Here is a 23,075-nt window from a genome sequence, read left to right as displayed (position 1 = left end):
TTTCAAGTGTCTCCCCCTCCTTTCAAATGTATCAACCCTCCCTTAAGTTACGCGTCAAAGTGATATGACAAAATTCATCTCAGATTCGAACTTCATCTAGGTTGCTGAAAATTTGATTGAGATCGGTCAGGTGGTTGAAAATTTGATCATCTGCTCCTCCCCCTCCCCTACGTCAAAGTTAAATGATAAAAATTATCCCAGGCCCGAATGTCATGTATGTTGAAAATTTGATTTATTTTTTTACGTGTATGCCCCCTCCCCCTTACACTCACCTACATTGAGCCTTCAAAGTAAAATGATGAAAACATCCTAGATCAGAACTTTATCTATGTTGAAAGTTTGATCAAGATCGGTCGGGTGGTTCAAGAGTTAAGTTTTATTCATTTTCATATATTTACCCTCCTCCCCTCCCCTCCCCTAAGTTCTACCATCAAAATGAAATGTTAAAAAGCTTTCCAGGTTCGAACTTCATCTAAGTTGAAAATTTGATTGAGATTGGTCGTTTGGTTCAAGATTTATTAAGTTTTATTTATTTTTTTATAATTCCTCTCCTCCCCCCCCCCCAAGTTCTACCCCCAAAGTTAATAGCTAAAAACACTTCCAGGCCAGAACTGCATCTACGTGAAAAATTTGATCGAGATCGGTCCGGAGGTTCAAGAGATTAAGAGTCACAAACATAGTCACTTTCAGTTTGGATCTGAAGTTTTTTGTTCACAGATACCGCTATTAATATATAGATAGTTACGACAGATTTTGCCCCCCGTCTAAGCTTGAAATGAAATGAAATGAAATCTTTGTTTTACGTCCCACGATTATGCCGGTTAGGATAAAGGAGACGGTGATGATGAGTAATGAATGAAATGGTGGAATGAAGAAAGTGGGAGGAAACGGGAGAACCCGAGAAAACCCACGAGCACGGTGTTTGTCCACCACAAAGTCCACACGGCACAAGCTGGGATCGAACCAGGGACCCCAAGCACCGGAGGCCGTCTAAACTTGTCGCTCAGTGCAAATGCACGTGTTGTATATATGGTAGAGCCAGCCCTACCTTAGGATACTGTACCATTCATTCAGTGGTTTCGAACTTTGGTAGTACCCTTTTAATTAATGACTTATGTAATGACTCAAGGATAAAAGTATATATTTTGTAATCTATTGTAATTGATCGTTTGTAATTCAAGGTTAATGATCGCTTCATTCAATTCCCTAAAGCAAAGGTTGAATAAAAAGCGAACCTTTTTTTTTTTTTCTTTTCTCCTTGGTCTGACGAACACAAGAACAACTCGTATTAAGTGAATCGAGGATTTTTATACAACCTGTTCTATGCAAGCGGGTTTCCTTGGCCCGCCTATGTCCATCAAAACAGAACGAAAATCACATATTAATTGATTCGTTTTGTGTATCATAAAAGTAAGAATTATTTTGTACTTGGAGGTTTAATTCGTTAAGAAAAATGATTACGAACAAGTACAGAGACATTCACAGTACAAAATTACGACACCAAGGTCCTCATTTCGTAATGATTTACGTCAAGGCAACACAAAACTAGCGTTTTAGTTTACTATACTTAATATCACATACAGAGTGATGTCAGTGACACAAAGTTTGCATTTAGTAGTCATCCAACGTCCGCAAATTTTTTTTTCACAGACTCACCACCACTAGTTCTTACGGCATTTTTTGGTTGTGTTTTGTTTCACAAATTTTGCGAAGACTGATACAGAATGAGGCTAATAGTCATTCAGTCTTGTTTAATGGTAATGCTCTTGTTGCTTTTTGTCTTTTCATTTAATTTAGATCGATTTAAAGATTTGTAATATGTACTCGAAACAACAGCTTGACTGTTTGTTATAATTAAATGTTCTATTCTAAAGCAACAGACTGTTAATTCATTCTACACATATGCACATCCCGATATAATTCCAGAAACATTGTGATTTGTAGTTGATATGAGACTATAACAATATGTCAAGCATGCTACTCTCAGATTATTTGGCAATCTAATACTAATTAGTTTGGTGTTTTATCTTATACTAAAAATTAAATTATGTACTGCAATTTTGAAACCAAGTTTTACCACTTGAAGGAAAAATGGAATAGGAGAATTACTGTGTGATACCAATATCGCATGTAGTCGGGAAGCGTTTTTGTTTGGTTGATTAAAGTGGGGCACTAAGGCAAGTTCTCGCCCTGGGCGATAACTAGCTTAGTTGCGTCACTGCTGCCTGTTCATGTATTCTTCCGCCCAGGAAACAAAGAAGTCAAGGACTACTTGAATCAAAATCAGTTCTAACCACGATGTAGAGTTTAAAAAATTAGAAACTGAGTTTGTTCATGGAAATGATCTATTCAACGGAAGTTATCAAATCAACTATTTTCGGTTTTAACGTTTATCACTACACAGTTGAACAGGGTAATAGATAGCAACATGCGGTTCTCTGCAGTCTGTTGAAAGTGTTTCAAGAATTCATTTTATCTCTAAGAAAACCGGAAGTGATAGAAGTCCACTACAACTTCCGGTTTCAATATTGATCTACATAGAGCAAAACGTGTAGGAGATAGCGAAAAGCTGTTTTTTGAAATCAATTTAGCATTTTAAGAATAAGCATCATCTACTCTCTTAACCCTCTCAGATAGATACACTTGTACTGTAATTTTAAGCGTAGAAATTGCCTTCAGAAAGTATCGTAAATATCTAGAACAAAAATCAAAATGTGTTACATAACAAAGGGAGAAGAGGTTCGGACTTACATTACAAAGTGTTACAAGGGGAGAGAGGGGGTGAAAATTCGTCAAAAATAGCGTTACGTAATATGTAAACGACCTCTCATTTTTTTATTGAGATTTGACGTTTATACCAAGTAACGAAAAATTGTCTGTAATATTTCACGTAAATAGTGTGTTAATAGAGATTTTTCTGACATTTACATCAGTACAAGTGCTGACATCTATTGTTCCTGTGTTAATTAAGTGTCTCTTCATCTCCAACTATATTTTTTCCTCCTAACCACTTATAAGTAATTTATGAGAACACTATTCTTCCTCTTAAGATATTATTAAAAAAGACAATGTTTGTATAAAAGTAGTTGTTTCGTGACTGTATATAAAACATCACCAATAGTGTGTTACTAAAATGACTCTTTATCATGCCAAGTGGTCGATTTATCGACTACCATTTTAAAACTTTACTCCAAAATGCGGTGGAGTTGAAGTAGCACCAGGCATGTGTTGTAAAATTTAACACAACTAGGGTAACACAGAGATATCGTTTTGAATTAATGCAGCAATTTTTACTATATGCTATTACTACTACTACTACTAATATGAAAAGTAAACGTCATTATAACATGAGATAACGTAGAAGCATAAGATATTTCAGAAGTATGAATTGCATTGTGTTCTGGCTTTAGTAGTAAAATATTTACAAAACTTTCATTGTTCAACATTTTTCAGTTCCCGTACAAATAAAAATGATCAAGTGGCATCTTGTAGCTGTTGTGTGCTTTTGTTCAAAGCTGTTGTTGCCAAGTTTTCCAAGACTTATTGAATAGTGAGCTAGGATGGGAAGTTTCTTACTGCTTGTAGTTCGGGATTCTCCAAGAAACTTGGACCTAGATAATGAGTAAGGCGACTTCAATTTTATATTTGACCGTCAAACCGTGGCCAGTTCTATCGTTTGAGATGTGTTGTGGTTGAACAGGGGTCACGAAATATCCGCATCCTTCGCAGTACATATTTTGTCAATAAACTGAAAATATTGGATTCATTTTAATGCAGCTTCATTGATCTTTTTAGAAAAGTAAGTAGATGAAAAGTGTTCACTTTCTAGAGAACGTCATTCTGAATTGTTACCGAAAATATATCGCAAAATATATAGTAATTGTTCACTAAATTCCAAATTTTTTAGCATAACGAAATCTAGGAACGAAAAATACAAGGACTATATTTTTTGACTTCTGCTAAACCACCAAGTGAAATAACGAAACGGGGATAAGACAAATACTCGTACAATTGGACATCGCCCACCCCAATAGAAAAACTGCCGTTCAATCATTGTGGAGTAGCATGAAAACATATTGAGTACAATCAAAGCGCCCGCCAAGTGTGAACTATGTGATGTCACAATATAAGCGCCTGCCAAGTATGAATTACGTGGAGTAATTCAGTTTCTCCAGGTGGAAGGACATAGTTTTGCAGTAGGTCATCGTTGAATGAGAAAGGATTACGGTGGGAGCTTCATAAATGATAGCTGTGCACATGAGTGCTACAGAGAATTAAAAGGACTTACGTACACGACGAGAGTAAATAAGGCTGGAAACCTGTTGGTGCAGATGACCTTGATGAACGCATTAACCATCTGGTTTGTGAAAGGTTTAGATTATGATTTCTGAACCGTCTAACCTTGGAACTTCAGGCAACCTAACAGCCCTCTGGAGAAATCGAAATGCATCACGTAATTGACTCGGTGGGCTCTTCGATAGCAGTCTATATGTTTGGACGCTCACTGCTCGGCATGTTTGAATGTCAGAGAGGGTTATTCCGTATCATTCTTCGCAAAATTCTGCGTACAGCAAAACTATGCAAAAAAAAAAAAAAAAAAAATGCAATAAGTCATTACAACAACTGCTGGGCCGATTACCGCAAACTTTGCGTTGCGTTGACACATAGTGTTATGGAATGTGCCCGAGAATCTGCTGGATAGGTAATGTAAGAGAGAGAGAGAGTGACGTCTAATGAACAACTCTCTCTTATCCTCGTTTCGTCATCTCGCGCGATTCTCCACTGGTGACTTAAAACGGAGGTCGAACAAAAATAGCCCTCGTACTTTTCCTGATCACTGTATTGGCTTAAGCCATTGACATGGTACTTCAAAAGTTTGAAATTCGCTCCTTGAATAGAAAAATAACATAACTCAAAATGATCAACTTTTCAGAAGAGCAATTTGAATATTTGTAACTGCTTCAGTTAACAGGGACGAACAAATGAAACAACAATTGCTCCCTTTGGGGATATACTGCTCTACCTGCGATGTTTTCACACAAATCTTAACTAGTCTGTAGGTCAAATTTTAATATATTTTAATAGGGATCATTTTTGAGTTGTGTGACTTTTCAATTTAAGTGATATGACTTATCTATCTTCAGAGTACCGAATACCAAATTCCATCTACCACAATATAAAACTTAACAAAAATGCGACTCAAAACAATAAAACTTCATGCCACTCCATTGTCAAGTGCTTAACTCATGATCAATTCCTGTCAAACTTATGAGCCCTAACAATTATTTCTGGTACATATTTATTTAATGAAATGAACTTAATCAAACAAAATTGTGTTTCATTAATCGAGACCAAATGGCCTAAGCAGATACTAGCTTCAAAGACAGAGATGGTGTTTTGAACAAATGTTTCTATTTCACAATTTTAATTCTATCTTGAACACAAAATGTAAACGTATTCCTAAGAAACAATCGAAATCGTTAGATTGTGTAAACGCATTAAAAATTTCAAAATCAATTTTCTTGGAAGGTTTCGAATGATTGTCGTGAGCTATTAAAAAGAAATGATTACCTAAGCAAGTTTCAAAATCTATTTGTCTCGATATTATACGTCACTCAGTACGATGTAAAAACAAGGAAGCTAATATTTTCTAACGCTTAAGTAACACGATAATTGCCTATACGAGGTGTGATCAAAAAATACGTTGAATAATTCTATTAGAAACAAAGTAATAAGCTTACTTGGAATTTGATTTAATCTCCTTCAAAGTACTGTCCTCGCCTAGCAATGCAATTATCCCAACGTTAAATCTATGACTGAAAGTATTTCTGGAAGGCTTGTTTTGGAAGGGCGTTCAGCTGCTCTGTTGTGACTCTCTCAATGTCAGGAATGGTGTTCAAACGTTTCCCTTTAAACACGGTTTTAATTTTTGGGAAGAGCCAGCTGTCGCATGGTGCAATATCTTTATAACACAGCGAATATGGACAGACAGGAATATTTTTTCGGCCAAAAACTCTCGGATCAAAAGCAAGGCGTGGCACGGCGCGTTTTCGTGGTGAAGAAAAAAGCAATTTGTCCATTTAATCGGGGGTTAAGATGTTCTCTATGGACTCATACCAGATATTTAGTTCTTCGGAAAGCTCTCGAACAGTCATTCGCTTGTCTGAACAAATCATTTGTGCCATTTTTTTTGCACATCTTCATCTGTTTTTGACGTGGATGGACGTCTCAATCGTTGCTAGTTTTCGACCGATTCTTTGCAGCTTTTGAATCGCTCATGCACTTGTAAATGTCTTTAATGCCACCACTTCATCTCTATATACTGATTTTGACATTTCCTGTGTTTCTTTGGTATCTTTTTTCCAACTTAGAACTCAAGTTAATGTTGGCGCGCGACAAATATTCTTAACACGTCCTCACTCTTCTGTCTCTGGAAGGCAGCTAACAACTCGTTTAAACTCGACACTGACTGTAAAAAAAAGTTTAGACTATCGAGCTTACTAGTTGAAATGGATACAACATCGATAGATGGCACTGTGCAGCTACTATCACCGTACTTTTTGATCACACCTTGTATTAATCGGTGGGTTTAATAAATGTAACACTTCGGTTTATTTACACGAGCATTGAAAGTTCTCGACAGAAAAGCATTAGCCGTAGCTACTTAGTTGTCGACATATTTTTCTTTATAGATTTGTTAATCGTTACGATTTCTGTTAAAATACTGACTATGGTTTGGAAGGAGTCACGTTTGGATAAAAGTATATTTATGAAATGTGACATATATAGGAGTAGATTGTGTACAAGAGGTACGGAGTTACGAATGGTAATAAAATAATTAACATACAAACAGGTGTAAAACAATCATTTCAAATGAATGCTCTGTGACGTCACAGTTTCCTTCTCGCTTTCTCAGTTTGAGAGAAAGGATCCGGTAGACAACCTGACGTTGAGATAAAAAATTTCAGCGATAGCGTAGTCGTTGATTTTGCAGGGATTCTACTCGTTGATTCTTGACCAAACATACACAGCTTACATTTACTCTCCTGCGTCATCCTGTCCCTTCTTTTCTCATTGTGCTTCTCTCTGCTTTACTCAGATTATAAAACCATTCTCCTATGTCACCTTCTCCGCTCCTTTTTTAATTGTATTTCTCTCTTTTTCTCGGATTATAAAATTATTCTCCTAAATCATTCCCTCCCCTACTTCTCTCATTACGTTCTTCTCTTTTTCTCAGATTGTAAAACCGTTCTTCTATGTCATTCCGCCTCCTCCTTTTACTCATTGTGTTTCTCTCTGCTTTTCTCAAATTGTAAGACCGTTCTTCTATGTCATTCCGCCTCCTTCTTTTACTCATTGTGTTTCTCTCTGCTTTTCTCAAATTGTAAGACCGTTCTTCTATGTCATTCCGCCTCCTCCTTTTACTCATTGTGTTTCTCTCTGCTTTTCTCAAATTGTAAGACAGTTCTTCTATGTCATTCCGCCTCCTCCTTTTACTCATTGTGTTTCTCTCTGCTTTTCTCAAATTGTAAGACCGTTCTTCTATGTCATTCCGCCTCCTCCTTTTACTCATTGTGTTTCTCTCTGCTTTTCTCATATTGTAAGACCGTTCTTCTATGTCATTCCGCCTCCTCCTTTTACTCATTGTGTTTCTCTCTGCTTTTCTCAAATTGTAAGACCGTTCTTCTATGTCATTCCGCCTCCTCCTTTTACTCATTGTGTTTCTCTCTGCTTTTCTCAAATTGTAAGACCGTTCTTCTATGTCATTCCGCCTCCTCCTTTTACTCATTGTGTTTCTCTCTGCTTTTCTCAAATTGTAAGACCGTTCTCGTACGTCACTCCGTCCAATCCTCATTATGTTTCTCTCTCCTTTTCTAAGATTGTAAAGTGTTCTCTTTTGTCTCCCCTTCCCTCTTTTCCCCATTCTGTTTCTTTCTGCTATTATTCTTTTCAAATTGTAGAACCACGCTCCTAGTCATTCATCAGCAAGTTGAAAATGACTGATATAGAGTTATGTGCAGCGGCAAAATACGGAGTAAAAGGTACGGGACACCGCATTAATCTTTGTCACGCTAATTTCTTAAACACATATCATGCTATTCTGCAGTCATTACTGAAGCGTTTACAAGGAAAACACAAACAAAATTATAAGGCATTTTTGTAAAACTATGTCCGAAAAACTTCTCCCCAAAAGTAAATAATCACTTGTTGAGCTGATTTTGAGTTTAACGTCTCTTTCAGCAGCGAGGCTATTTGAGACGTGGACCTACTGATTAACGTGGAATCAGAACCACATGAGCTCTCACCGGGAATCGATCCCGGGTCTTCCACGCCAATGGCGCGAACGCTAACCGCTTAGCCATGGAGAAGCTCTAATAGTCACTTACGTGTGTATGTGTGTGTGTGTGTGTTTTCTCATAAGAAAAGACTTGTGCCATACATTGAGATTATTAATGAAATATTCGTTTATGAAATAAATTTTCAAAACAGTATGAGTCATATTTGGGGAAATTATTTTTAAAACCTCGCCCCCAAGAATATACTACCCATTGTAAATATTTTGATGAGAAATGATTCTGGCAACATTATATGATTATTAATGAAATAATCAGTTCTGAAATATGAACAAAACCGTTTAGTCAGTGTTGATAAAATTGCCCAGACAGAACTCTCCCCGAGAGTAAACCACTCCTTCTTGATTTTATCAAGAGAAATTACTTATAATAGTGATGGCCAACTTTTTTGAACTAAGGGGCCACAACTTCATACGCTACTGTAAATTCACTTTCCCGCTTATCTTCACATTTTTTTGTTTCCATCACAAATCTTCCGATTCTTACTCGTACTGAAGTGTCACTGACTTAAAAAAAAACTCGAAATAATGTAATTCTTGAGGAAACACCTTGCAATTTTGAAGTATTCTGATATAATGCACCAGTCTCATACGCAGACTCAGAGACTCAGAGTTGCTAGGTTCTCAACGACAAAATCTCTTCCACGAGTCTTAGAAATTCCTTTACTTCAATAAATATCCTTACCTTCTCAAGGTTGGGTGAAAATATCTTGGATAATTTCTCAAACATAAGAACATATGTAAGAAATAATAATAAAAAAAATTAAATCGAAAGTAAAAATCTTATATCTGCCCTCAGTAGTACTGACGTTTAAAAATATTTACAGTCATTCATTTTGCACGCTACACCTTGAACAAAAATGCCACGCTTAAATTTTTACATACTTAACGTATCCAAATAAACTAATTAAAACACTAATCTAATTAATCTTAACCTTAAATTTATTTTTGGTTTCCGCACCTAAAACATATATCCACTTGTGTATTGGTCCAAGTTATTACGTTTTAATTATTTTTAAAGATTTTTATGTACACTCATGTCCAAAATGATTGTCGCATATCTATATCTGTCTTCTTGTAAGAATGTAATTTGATAATGATTTTGCAGGGTACTTTTAATACTGATACTATACGTATAATCGGGAAATGTATATTTGTGGTGAATTTTATAGGAAAAGAACTATAAATACGAAAATTAGAATGAGTAAAACAAAATGTTGCTAAATGGACAAGAAAGTTTTATTTTCGTTTTATTGTTCTTATTTTCTGCTCTTTTGACATGAAATTTGCCACATACATGTCTTTGCCGATTATATACATACTAACATTATAAGAAATACCAGGCGAATTCGTTATCAAATTGTATTCCTAGAACAACATATTTATAGACATGTTGGACTCTAATTTTGGACATGAGTGTACGTAATAAAATATACAAAAAACATTAACACTTTTCTTCCAGAGGGCTGCATGCGGCCCGCGAGCCTCTAGTTGGCCATCCCTAACATATACCATATGGTGGTGGTGTTTGTGAGAATCTGAAATATTAATATTGTGTAGTGCAGGATTTTGGTTGCAGAGTTATAGGGTGAAATTTTGAGTGATCTCTTTGGAAACAAAAAGCCATATACGTACTAAACTCATCCGATCAGGATCTAACTTAGCATTAAGGTAGACCTTGAGCAGCTATAGACGGTTTGTCCATAAAGTAAAGAGACTGGCCGCCGTGAGGCGCTCCATTCGACAACAGGGCGTTCCCCGGTGGATGGATTTGTGGTGGGGGTCTAAGCTAAACGACGCAGTGGGCGGCAGTCATGTCCGAGCCCTGACGCAATGAAGATCAGATGTGGCGCAAAAGCTGTTTTTGAGTTTTTGTCACGGCAGAAAACGTGAAACACCATTTTTTACAAAGAAGTTCTTGCACGCCTGCACGGAACTGTCAAACAGAACAATATCCGTTCTCTGGACAGAGGTATATTTTACAAATATACGGTATCCTCTTGCTTACTACAGAAATCAGTATGGAGCATACGTTATCCTATGCTACGTAGGCACTGCCCTTAGATGTTGCATCATGCCGTTGCAGGATGTCTGACATCTGACAGTTTTCCGTATATCACATACATATACTTATGTTACCTTCGTCAGCTATATGTTATATACGTCCATTTGTATGTGAGATCCTGACAGCCTACATTGTTTCATACGGAAAGTACGTATAGATGGAACACTTATACAGAAAGTATTATAAAACATGCGTTTTCAGTTATACGTCTGCTGTACGTTGTCCAAAACTACAGGAATTATGCATGTAACCTATCTTTTTAAGTACGCCACCTACAACTTTTTTCTCAGTATATAGTAACAAAAGTAGTAAATATAGTAACATATATTGTAAGTTATTTCCTCTGTACACACTATGCTATTTTTCTACGTAGTTATCATTTTGTTTAAACATTTATCATAGCGTTCGACAAGTTTTTGTACGGCCACGTCGTAGAAATCACCCGCCTGTGAGCCAAGCTAATCTTCATCCGCTGTTTTCACTGCTATGTTTGATGTGCACATTACATTTAAACGTTTATTTGAACATAAATATTGAAACAAACATGGTATATGTCTAGAAAAATAGCTTAATGGATCTAGAGGATATAATCAAAAATGTGTTGTACTATCTTTATTAGTTTGCTTTCCATTGATAATCGGACCTTAGACCTACTTAAAAAATAGCCCTCGTATTTCAGTTCTAGTTTTGAAACACACCAAATTATGCTTTTCGGGTTCCTGATTAAATGTACGTCGATTCTCTTCCCAAAGCAAAACGAAGTAAAACATTTATTTAGATTCCAAGACCAGAAGCCAAAACATTTTCGCTCCTTTTACCATTAACCCTACAAAAAATCCATTGCTTCGGTTTTTGATTTGATCATTTCATTTTGGCTTTCTCAAACTTTGCGAACCGCAATAAAATACTAAAAGTTCACCGAGAAAATAAAACAATTAAATGGAGTTTTTTTTTCAGTTTTGCGTTTCAAGGTTATGCCCTGTTCGCTAAAGAGGATAATGATGATAAGAATGAATGAATGAAATGGAAGGAAACCGGACAACTCCGAGAAAACCCACGCACACGTTGTTTGTCCACCAAAAAATGCACTTGGTACGAGCTGGGATCGAGCCAGGGATCCCACACAATAGAGCTGAACGCTCTACCACTGAGACATTAATGCAATTGCAGACACCAACAAGCAGTTACAAGTACTATGACGATTATTGCTAACTAAAACGCAAATTTTGCGTTTCGCTGACGCAAACCACTATGAAGTAAGGCTCATTACCACATTCCCTTAATTACTGATTTTGTGTGGTCAAAGTCTACTGTACGAAAAATGGGACGGAAGAAGGATAAAGTTTATTGGAAACAAACATTTCTTGAGTAAAGCAAGGAAGGGAATGTTACTTCATCTATTTTCGTGGAACAGATATACTCAAGATAATACATCTACCACGCTTCTTATCTTTTTTACCGCAGAGATATGCATTGTTGGAGCAATTATTTTCGCGGAAATCTTTCTATCAGCGTTGCACTTGCTTCTTATTAAAGCACATGCCTAACTATTTTTAAATTCTTCATTTGATAGGCGTCGTTACGGACAGTGATGATTGTAAGAGGTGGTCTGGTAAAATATGCCCCCGGAAGCTAAGAAATTCTCCCGGCCAAATTTCCAATCGTGCTCAATGAGGATTACCAACATTTTCATAGTATTACTTTGACCTCCTGTCACTGGCGTCTCTGGCATGTAAAATTTGGGGGGGGGCATCGAAGAAAGTTTATTTGTATTCTGTCGTTAGTAAATAAATTAAATTAGAATGAAATATTGAATATTTTGTACTTCAAAATATTGGGGGGACGCGACCCCCTCGTCCCCCCTGCCAGAGACGCCTATGCCCCCCGTGTCCTGAAATTCCCCCCGGGAGAAATCGTACGAAATCATCATTAAAAACGTGGCTGTATCCATAGGAGCCTAATACGGGCTAATAGGGGTTCGTCTGCACTGGAATATATACGGAGAGGATGGTGTACTGAGAAAAATCAGTAATCAGGACAGCGGTATATTGTACAAATATACGGAATCCATAAGTTTACTACGGAAATCTGTACGAAGCATACGCTATCCATATGCTCCATACATACATATTTCCCTTTGGTCGTTTAAATGTCACATCATGCCTCTGCAGGATGTCTGACATATAACTGTCTTCCGTATATAGCATACGTACATGTGTTACGTACGTCAGCTATATGTTACATACATCTGTATGTGAGATCCTTACCGCCTATGTACAGTTCTTCCTTTCACACGGAAACCACGTACGAAACATACGTGTTCAGTTATATGTTTGCTGTAGTATGTTACATAAGGTTGCACGGTAAGTCCAAAAACTACAGGATTTACGCATGTAATCTACATTTATACGAACGCCACATACGTTTTTTTCTCTCTGTGTAGAGAGGATTCTTCACCCGCAAAGGCTGTCTTTTATATGCATATATATAACAAAAATAGCAACACTCTATTCTGCTTGGATGCAAAACGTACAGGAAACAAAACCTCCTCTCCAAACGATTCTTATGGTTCCGCTTTTGTTTGCCGGACAGTGAGATATACTTATTAAACTTATTCAACACAAAGAAAGGAAAATGTTTATATTAGAATATGAAAAAAAAGTATTTAAAAAGAGAATATTAACAACCAAATCTACACGTTAAAAACAATTAAAACAACTAAAACTAATATTCATGTTTTTTACTCTCATTTTCTCTAACTGGATGCCCAAAGTTGCAAATTTATTATTATACTACAATATTAAATAATAGTGTCTGAGTATGATCTTTCTCTTCGAATTTTTTTTAATGTCATTTATATTCATATAAACGCAAAGTTAAATAACAGGACCTTCTTAATCAATTGGTACATTTGCTATAACTTGTGATTCTAACTATGCACACAGCTAAAACCCCTATTTGAATAAGGTAATATTCCGTAAATATAATACAGTGAAGTCCCGAAAACTCTACCTAATGTGTCCCGAAGGGTGGCCGAGTTTGTGAAAATGCCGGGTTATCGGGAATGGGGTTAAAAAAGAATAAGTACGAGTATTTCCTCAGAAAATACAGTACTGTACTTGTGTGTACTCGTTGCTTGAGAATACAACGCAGAATTAACTGCCCAAATACCTTTAAACAAAGGAAAAGTACGTAATTTATGAAGGTACAGAGCGACATATACGTAGTGGAGGAGTGTGAGTTTGAAGTGAGAAAAAGGAATGCGGGAAGAAGGGACACACGCAAGCGGGCAATGACCTTGAATGGGTCCTCGCGCAGTTTTTTTCAAGAATGTTATAAAGTAGAGGATGTGCACTTACAACAAAATCTTGAAGCCATACGTCACAGTTTCGCCACTCCTACTCTGCCCACTCCGCCCAATAGCATCGCAATGTTTTGAGTCAACAATCATGGCAGAAACGAAAGTAGCCAATCAGGCGAAGGCGAAGACGAGAGTAGCCAATCAGGCGTGCCAATGCTCGGTTGGTTTTTGGCTTCATTGAGTTAATAGGATGAAGATACGTATTGGCAGATCCTCTATTTTATAACATCCTTGTATTTTTCGCCTTGCCAGGTTGTGGTCGCTTTATCCGGACTGCCGGGTTATCGAGTGCCGAGATTTAGGTACTCTGCTGTAATAACAAGTCGAGGTGAGCCAAACTCAGAAGTACCCGGCGTAATTAGTATAAGGTTGCCATATTTTAGAATTAGAAAAACTGGGGAAAACTGGGAAAAATTGGGGGATTCTAAACCGTAAATACTGGTGTGAACTTATGTATTACAAATACTGACCTGGGATCCTTCGGACACCTTTTTAGTGATTTCTTTGCTAAGTGACACTTCCAATATACTTTTCTAACGAAACTAAAGTAAAGCAAATTTAGTTTTTGCCTTTGATGTTTTATAGTAAGATAACTGTAATTATAATAATATCTGTAAGGCAAGTTTTTCAAAAAAAAGAAAGAAAGAAAGAAAAGAAAGAAAGAAAGAAAGAAAGAAAGAAAGAAAGAAAGAAAAAAGAAAGGAAAAAACAAAAACCATATATGACAGATACTGTTCATACGGTTTTCTCTCTAAGAAACACAAAATAAGTTCTCAATTTTTATCATAAGAAAAGTAAAACATATTTAGAAGGATTGGCCCATCTCTCATAAAATTTCTAATCATTTTTAAAGATTGCTACTTGAAATCGTACTAACATACACAATTACCACGGTTTCACAATGTTTGAAATACAGCATAAACATTTTAAAAAAGAAAAAGTATATTAATAATAACTCTCATCTAAACAAAATGCTGAGGACATCGTAATTCTCAATCGCGATCTAAATCTAACTCAATCGCGATTGAGATTGACATAGAGATGTAGCGGTTTACGTTGAATATAACAACACTTTATCAACGAAGTCTTCTTAGATTTTTCTCCAATCCAAAAAAGCGGGGTTTTTTTTCGCGACAAAGAAATTATTAAGTGGGGGACAAATATAGGACCTGAAAATCGGGTGGTACCCGCTAAAATCGGGTAATATGGCAACCCTAAATTAGTATAGCTTTGTCAGAATACAAAACCTCTATCATTTTATTTTCAATCCAAATTTCCGTACAACTCTTTACAAGAATTTACTAATAAGACATGTTTCCGCCATTCTGACATTAATTTTTAATTTAATGAATTATTTTTTTATGGCTTGAAATTTTTCATTAACTTCTCCAAATATGCTTTGACCTACTAAGCATATTTCAATTAAATTTCGGAAATGTAGCCTAGTGAATGTAGTATTTTTCGAGACATCTTTGATGAACCTGGAACCCCGATAGAAGTGCTCAAATATAAGGAAAAAAAAAACTTTTCAGAAAAAAAAATCTAGGAATATTTTTGAAATTTATGGATTCGTGACACATACGTGTGTTGGTATCATTCAAACGTCTGTTTCATTGTAAAGAAAATGATGTTTAAATCATGAATCTAAGTTAAGTAAGGCACGAACAGGAGATTTCTGAGTGAAATTCTAAATTTTTAGAATCCCTGTGATTTTAAAAGAGATAATGGGAAGTCACCAATATTAGTGGATCTATTACCAAAGATATATCTTAAAAAAACTGACGATTTGTAACAGAAGTAGCAATTGTGGCCAGATGCCAAATCGAAATGTCAATTAGATTAATTCTTGAAAGAGTTTATCAAAAGTATATGGCTTCCAAAATGCATACAGTTCACTGCTTCGGATTCTTTTTTCTTAGCGTTTATCAGGATTACGCAGCGGAATTTATACTGTTATTTTTTCCACTCGTTATTCCATACAAAAACTCTTGAAGGAAAGCGAATTTTTGAATTCACAGTATAATGCAATGGACAGCTGGAGCAATTATTTTGACTGAGTTCGTTAAAAGCCTGCTTTACTAAAAATAATACGAAATTTATCATTTTCCTTTGCTTGATTATTCATCAGTGAAAGGAGATAATGAAATGGAAGTCACCACAATCATAGATAATATTATTTTACAACAGAAAATATGAACCTGAAGAATGTTCAGTGTTGCCATCCATAGAAATTACAGTCTTGCCAGAAAAACAATTTCCCTAAAATCTAAGTTAAGAGTGCGAGTAGAGGAATGAACTCAACTGCATTTGATTACGTATCGTGTTGTTTTGGTTTCTTGTGAACTACTTTTTAAATAACATTATTATTTAGTTTTAATAACTGCATGTTAAAACTATTTTGTTTATTACAAACTAAATACAACTATTATTTAAAAAGTAGTTCACAGGAAACCAAAACAATATGATACGTAACAAAATCCAGTTGAGTTTGTTCCTCTACTCGCTGCCTTAACTTAGATTTTAGAGAAATTGTTATTCTGGCAACACTGTAATTTCTATAGATGGCAACACTGAACATTCTTCAGGTTCATATTTTCTGTTGTAGAATAGCATTATCTATGTTTGTAGTGGCTTGCATTTCATTATCTCCTTTCACTGATGAATACACAAGCAAAAGAAAAATGGTAAATTTTGTATATTTTTAGTAAGGCAGGCTACACAAGCTTCTATGCAACATGCACAGTCGCAAAGAAATGTTGGTTGCCTATAACAAAAGGATATCTAGAATAGAGGGTATCTATATCTCATACATGCAATCACTTGATCTTCCTTCCCGCCTTGAACAGAATTTACTGCATTTGATATCTGAAGTGACCTACAAATATTTACAGGTGCCTTCTACGCCGCATTAAATACAAGACAAATTACTTTCTACCCGTAAAGCAAAACATAGTCTTTTATAGATTATGTATAGATTATTTTTTTTTTTTTAAAAAAAACGTACTTTATTTATCATAAAGAAAATTTTATATATATATATTTCGAGCCCCAAGTTCCCTTGCTCCTTTAAATGAGCACATCTTTAAAACTGTTTTATTTCATGAACGAATAGCATTTGTACCAAATAGTTTACTTATACTCAGACGCGGCTCGTGAGAGATTTTACACCGGTAAAATTAAAGTTTCATCAGTTCAAAATATAGAAAGAAAAGCTACTTAAATGTTCAAACTGTTGTACGCATGAATGAGGACATTACCGTATTTAATTCCCTTAATTAAAAATGATAATACTTTATCTTTTTACTGATGCGACTTCAAGCACGAGACGCGTCTCCTTATATTACATTAGAATATGAAAACACTTAGGAAGATCATAATGTAATCATTTAGAGTATTAACTTGAGGGGGGCACAGTGACCAAGTTCTCCCCATTGGTCTAGTGGCTAGCGTGTGCACTTTGGTGTACGTGTCCTGGGGCTCGATTCCCGATGGTAGAGCCTTTGGAATGTTAACTGTCCTGGATATGTTTGTGCTCGTGTCCCTGTCCACTTTGTTAAGAGTTTTGTTTTTAAAAAAGAAGAGGTGCTCAGGAAACTGAGAGATGATCGGTTGATTTTTTAAGCGACTCATAGTAGATCTTTACATCAGGTGCGTGGGGTCCTTGGTTCAATTCCTGGCCAAGTAAGTTAGTGGTGGAACAATATCCTGTCCGCAAGTTTTCTCAGGGCATTCCCGTTTCCTCCCACGTTCTCATTCCACCAATTTTTCATCATCATTCACTTGCTTTAACCATTTAACTCTGTCTCCCTTAGCCTAAAGAGCATAATGTGGGACGTTAAACAGAAAGGAAGATGTATTATCTTGATCTACAGTAAATGTATAATATATTTTCCTTCGATTGCACATCGCAATCAGCATTCTTTTTGCACAATAATAATAATAATAATAATAATAATAATAATAATAATAATAATAATAATAATAATAATAATAATAATAATAATAATAATAATAATAATAATATAATGATACTTTTATGTCACTGTACAATATTTCAAATTTCAAAAAGCTCCAACCTTGTATCCAACCTTCAGAAGAGAGGCGAGATATGATCAGCACGATATGTTTCGGCCATCTTTGCCCCAAAATTTTCCCCCAAGTACACATTTGACGGAGACAGAGAGACTCAGTCAGCTGCACTTGGAATAGTGTCCACAAGAAGAATAAATTACAGCTTTAATGCAGATTAGTGACGACGCCATTATTATTATTATTATTATTATTATTATTATTATTATTATTATTATTATTATTATTATTATTATTATTATTATTATTATTATTATTTTGGTAGTAGTAGTATTTGGGAGGATGTGAAGGTGTAGAAATATCTTTTAATTCAGGAGTGCAGACGATGGGGTGCAGACGTTGTTACTGAGTCGCACCTAGCTCCTAGCTCCTTGCCTCCTCTAGCGTAGCTACTGCAAGGAATGGAGCTCGGGACCATCCGATTGGTATGCAGACGCCTTCCGACTACTCCATCGCAGCATAAGAATATTGTAGAGAAAACGAATTAATATATATTTTTGTTTAACAAAGGTACTTAGTAAGTAATTTATATCTCAGTTTATTTTTATAACTATTCATAATTAACTTTTGTATCCTCCATGTTAAAGATCTATATGAGACGTTCACAGTAGTAACGGCGAACTCAACAAGGCCTTGTTTCCTGAAAATGCACTTGAACTGTCAAAAAACTGTCCATTTATTTTGAAACTATACTTCCTAAGGAAAATACTCTCATAAATTAGTTGTTACTCCAAACTCTTCGGCATATTTAATTCAATAGATTGACTTGTTTTGAAATAATTACATTGAAACAATGCAGTAGTTTTAAATCTTCAAATTGCCTGCATGACAGTGACATCTGTTGACATCAGGCAGACAACTACCACAGCTAATGACACCTATCAGCTTGTCTGCTTACTATTACGAATTAGCGTTACTCACAGGCTGATATGTTCTGCTTCTATAAATAGGATAGTCACAAGAAGTACGGCAACAGAACAGTTCAGTATTACTACTCGAATACCTAAAATGTAATGTGAGTTTAGATTTAACGTAACTTCTGTTGAATTTGCCCGTGGTACACGGAATGCCTTATATAATGTAGACATGAGAATGAATTGAAAATTGGTTTACTTTTTATATTTTGAAACTATGCATAAGTGTCGAAAGTCTTTGTCTGTCCTTTCGTCCATATGTCGACAGGCGTGAGAGCAAAAACGGTAGGAGATATTGAGATGCAGTTTTTTGCAATCGATTTAGCGTCTAAAGAATAGGTGTCATATCCTTCATTAACTACCTATTCAAACCGGAAGTGTTTCAAATTAATCATTTCCGATTTAAACTTTTATCGCCATAGAACGAAAACGGTAACAAATAGCGAGCTGTGGGTTTTTGCAAACGATTCAGTGTCCCAACACAACATACTATGACTATCACAAACGCTCTCCCAAAACTAGAAATGGTTTAAATTTAATATTGCTTCCGGTTTCAATACTGATTTCTACACAATAAAAACGATAAAAGACACCATAGAACCAAAATTGTAATAGACAGCAGCAAGCGGTTTTCTGGAATCAATTTCTTTTCTCAAAAGAGCATACTCTCAGAACCTGCAACATTCTAGCAAAACCAGTAGTGGTTGAAATTTACTTCTACTTGCGGTTTCAATACTCTTTTGTATAGAGCAAAAACGGTAAGAGATATGAAGATGTGGTTTTCTGCAGTTGATTCAGTGTCCCAAGAATAGGTTCCATCTCATCCATTAATACTCTATTCAAACCGGAAGTGGTTCAAATTAACAAGTTTTGGTTTCAACCTTTATCGCCATGGAACAAAAAAGGTAAGACATATCCAGTAATGGCTTTTCGATGTAGTTCTATCTGTGATCTCTTTAATTTATTGTAACCAATAGTTACACATGTACTAATTTGAGTATTGAATTCCCATAATTTGGAAGTCTACTTTAGTTTCACACTGTGAAACGAGACTCACTTGTTTTCTATCCTGAGCTAATACATTTTCTTAAACACCGAAAGGGTAGTCGCCTGATATGAGGGTCTGCCGAAAAAAATCTAGGATAAAGTTACAGGAATTTCACCATGGGTTCATGGTATTTTTTGCGAGGCTAATATTGAAGTTTTTCAATGGGGTTAACATGTTACGGGTAACATCCTAGATAGCACAGAAACGTCAATCTCGGGGAACTGGTGTCTCCAGGTGAAGTCCCATATTTTCCAGTGAGTGATATGTGGAATTCCAGATGTCCGCTTATGTTCAGAAAACAGACTTGATGTGGAAAGTTAGTGAGCTGTTTGCAGAATGAACAAGGACGACTTTTGGCGGCCAAACATTGTTTCCTGATAGGCATATCCTGTTTATATCCAAGGGAAATCCCGTAGACATATTCACTACCCTTAAAGTTACTATAACATGTGGAACAAGTATAGGCAGTGGCAGGGCCTGACAGGTGGATTTTAGGGCACAGATTACCCCCATGAGATTATTTAGAAGATATGATTTTTTATTGAAAACGGTAAAATAAACAGGAGTATGTTAAATTTGGGGGTCAGAATGGTAAATTTGGGATAAAAATGGTAAGTCAAACTAGAGAATGTTAAAAATATGGATCAGAATGGTAAGTTTGGGGGAAGAATGGTAAATCAAACTGGAGAATGTTAAATTTGGAGTTAAAATGGTAAATTGGGGCAAGAAGGGTAAATCAAACTGAAGAAAGTTAAATTTTGGGGTCAGAATAGTAAATTTGGGTTAAGAATGGTTAATCGAACTGGAGGATGTTGAATTTGAGGTCAGAAAGGTAAATTTGGGGAAAAAGTTAAATTTTGGGCGACAATAATAAATTTTCTGGGACAATGGTAAATTTGGGGAAGAGGGATAAACTTAGGGGAAGAGTGATAAATTTGGAAAAGAATAATAAATTTGAGGAACAATGATAAATTTGAAGAACGAATGGTAAATTTGGGGAAGAATAGTAAATTTTGGTAGACAATGGTAAATTTGCTGGAATAATGTAAATGTTTGAGAGAATGATAAATTTTGGGAGACAATGGTAAATTTTGGGAAAGAATGGTAAATTTGGGGGGAAATGGTAAATTTAGGGAAAGGATAGTAAATTTGAGAGCAGAACATTACATTTTGGGAAACAATGGTAAATTTGGGGAAAGAATGATAAATTTTGGGTGACAACGGTAAATTTAGGGGAAGAATAGTAAATTTGTGGGACAACGTTAAATTTGAGGGAAGAATGGTAAACTTGAAGGAAGACTAGTACATTTTCGGGGACAGCGGTAAATTTGAGGGAAGAGTGGCAAATTTGAGAGGCAGAATGATACATTTAAATGAGTACGGTTACTTTTCGGGAACAAACGCTAAATTTGATCGAAGAATAGTAAACTTGTGGGAGTTGTGCCTAAGCTGTTGGAGGGATGGACGCCCCTGGACAGTGGTGATTTTAGAAGTTTTCCCCGGGGAAACTCTCAGTACATGGGTTAAAAGGAGTATTGCGAAAATATTAGTGAAGGAGTATTAGCGTACGCGCCTTTGGCGTGGGAAACCTGGGTTCGATTCCCGGCGGGAGCTCATGTGGTTCATATTCCACGTTAATCAGTAGGTCCACGTCTCATATAGCCTAGCTGCTGAACGGGACGCTACTCTAAAATCAACTCAACTCAACGATTGTAGACAAGCACGAAGGGAAATGTTGTAGATGCGGGGGAACTTTTTCCCGAGCCACCACTGAAATAGTCACTGGATATGGTGCCTATTCCCTCAAGGGTTTGGGTGCAATTCCACAAATTTACTATTCTTCCTCCCCAAAATGTCATTCTTTCCCAAAAAATTTCCCCTAAAATTTACGTTTCTGTCCACAAATTTAGTGTTCTGCTTCACCCACAAAATTAACAATTCTTCCCCTTAAATTGACCTTTATTCCCCCAAATATAATTTTAATTAAAAAATTTGTCCCCCTCCAATAATTTCATGGGCTCAACCTGCGCTCTAAAGCTGGCCGATAGGTGACCTTGTCATTTAATATGGGGCCTAGGAAGTCCAAAATATGTCTCGTGAACATTATGTGTTAAGTGAATTAGTAAAAGTATTTTCGTTGTTCCAATTGATTTGATAACTCGTAAACAATGCATTGACCTAATGTTGTTAATGCTATCTCTTTCTTATACTGTGAACAAGTTTAAAACTTCTAGGAATAAGGAAAAAAGTACTTACCACATCATACCCAACTTCATAATGACTTCCTCTGACGTGAATAATTGGAATATTATTCCGTCGAGCTACCTTTTGAATCTTCTCCATTTTGTAAGCAACAAAATTTTTTACTGCGCTCAACTTCAACACTTCACGTTGCAAAGCTAAAAGCAAATATAACACAAATAATACTATAAAAAGATAACACTCTTCATCCGATTACGCTTCGGTATTTACAAGGCTTCTTCGTGACTTCGGAAGAGTGTGTGTATTTCTGTATATATAGACCGAGACCCTGTTATCATCAGAGCGCCCCTTCTGCCCTTCGAGTGTCGTTCATGTGTTTGGAGAAACTATTTCAAAGAATGTGTATCTACAGTGTATTTTACATGCAAGATGACCTTAGAGTGTATACATAACACAGTGTCGCTCTAGCTTCAGTTTTGAACAATTAGGCGTAACCTTGAAATATTATGGTCAGTTTCACTTCCTCGCTGTTTTCTTGTTTTGCCACTGGTAGCAGAAAACAAAAATTAAACCTGCAATTTTCCAGCTGAATTACGCTGATGAGTTTTTTACGGCACATTGCGTCAATAAATACAAATAACTAAAGAAATCCTTAGGAGGCTCGTTAACGAGTGCGTCACGTGAACTGATTATTCACAATAATGATTAATATTAATTGAAAGTTTCCGTGAGTACCGGCTCTATGTTGTTGTTCAAGGAGAAAAATACATGTTTCCGTTAGCAATTTTCATGTGCATATCAAGTACTATCTTTTTACTGGCGATGCGCTCAAGAACCTTTCCGGGTAACTCGCTTTCCTTTTCTAACACTTGTACACAAGTGGATAGATAAAGTTGTCTACTTCGTTTGATAAACACAGTTTCAGACTAGAACTACTTTTATGAAAATGAAAAGAAAAGCACAAACATGTTTGTGTTTTACTTTGCAGAGCAGCTAAAAAACCAGTTAAGAGATAATTCTTTTATCATTCAGACTTACAAACC

At 36.0% G+C, this 23,075-nt stretch overlaps 1 protein-coding gene across 1 annotated transcript in view; it reads right to left on the bottom strand.

Annotated features, from left to right (window-relative positions):
- t (C45 family peptidase tan) overlaps positions 1–22,705 on the bottom strand; it is a 110,668-nt gene extending 87,963 nt beyond the window's left edge. The window contains exon 1 of the mRNA XM_081743432.1: positions 22,087–22,705. Coding sequence (XP_081599558.1) covers positions 22,087–22,173 — 87 coding nt within the window. The 5' untranslated portion in view covers positions 22,174–22,705. The remainder of the gene's footprint in view (positions 1–22,086) is intronic.
- Between the last annotated feature and the right edge of the window lie 370 nt (positions 22,706–23,075).

This window comes from Thermobia domestica, chromosome 17, assembly GCF_964235325.1.
Source record: "Thermobia domestica chromosome 17, izTheDome1.hap1.1, whole genome shotgun sequence".
NCBI lineage: Eukaryota > Metazoa > Arthropoda > Insecta > Zygentoma > Lepismatidae > Thermobia > Thermobia domestica.
The sequence above is the reverse complement of the archived record's forward strand: the minus strand, read 5'-3'. Positions and strand labels throughout refer to the sequence as shown.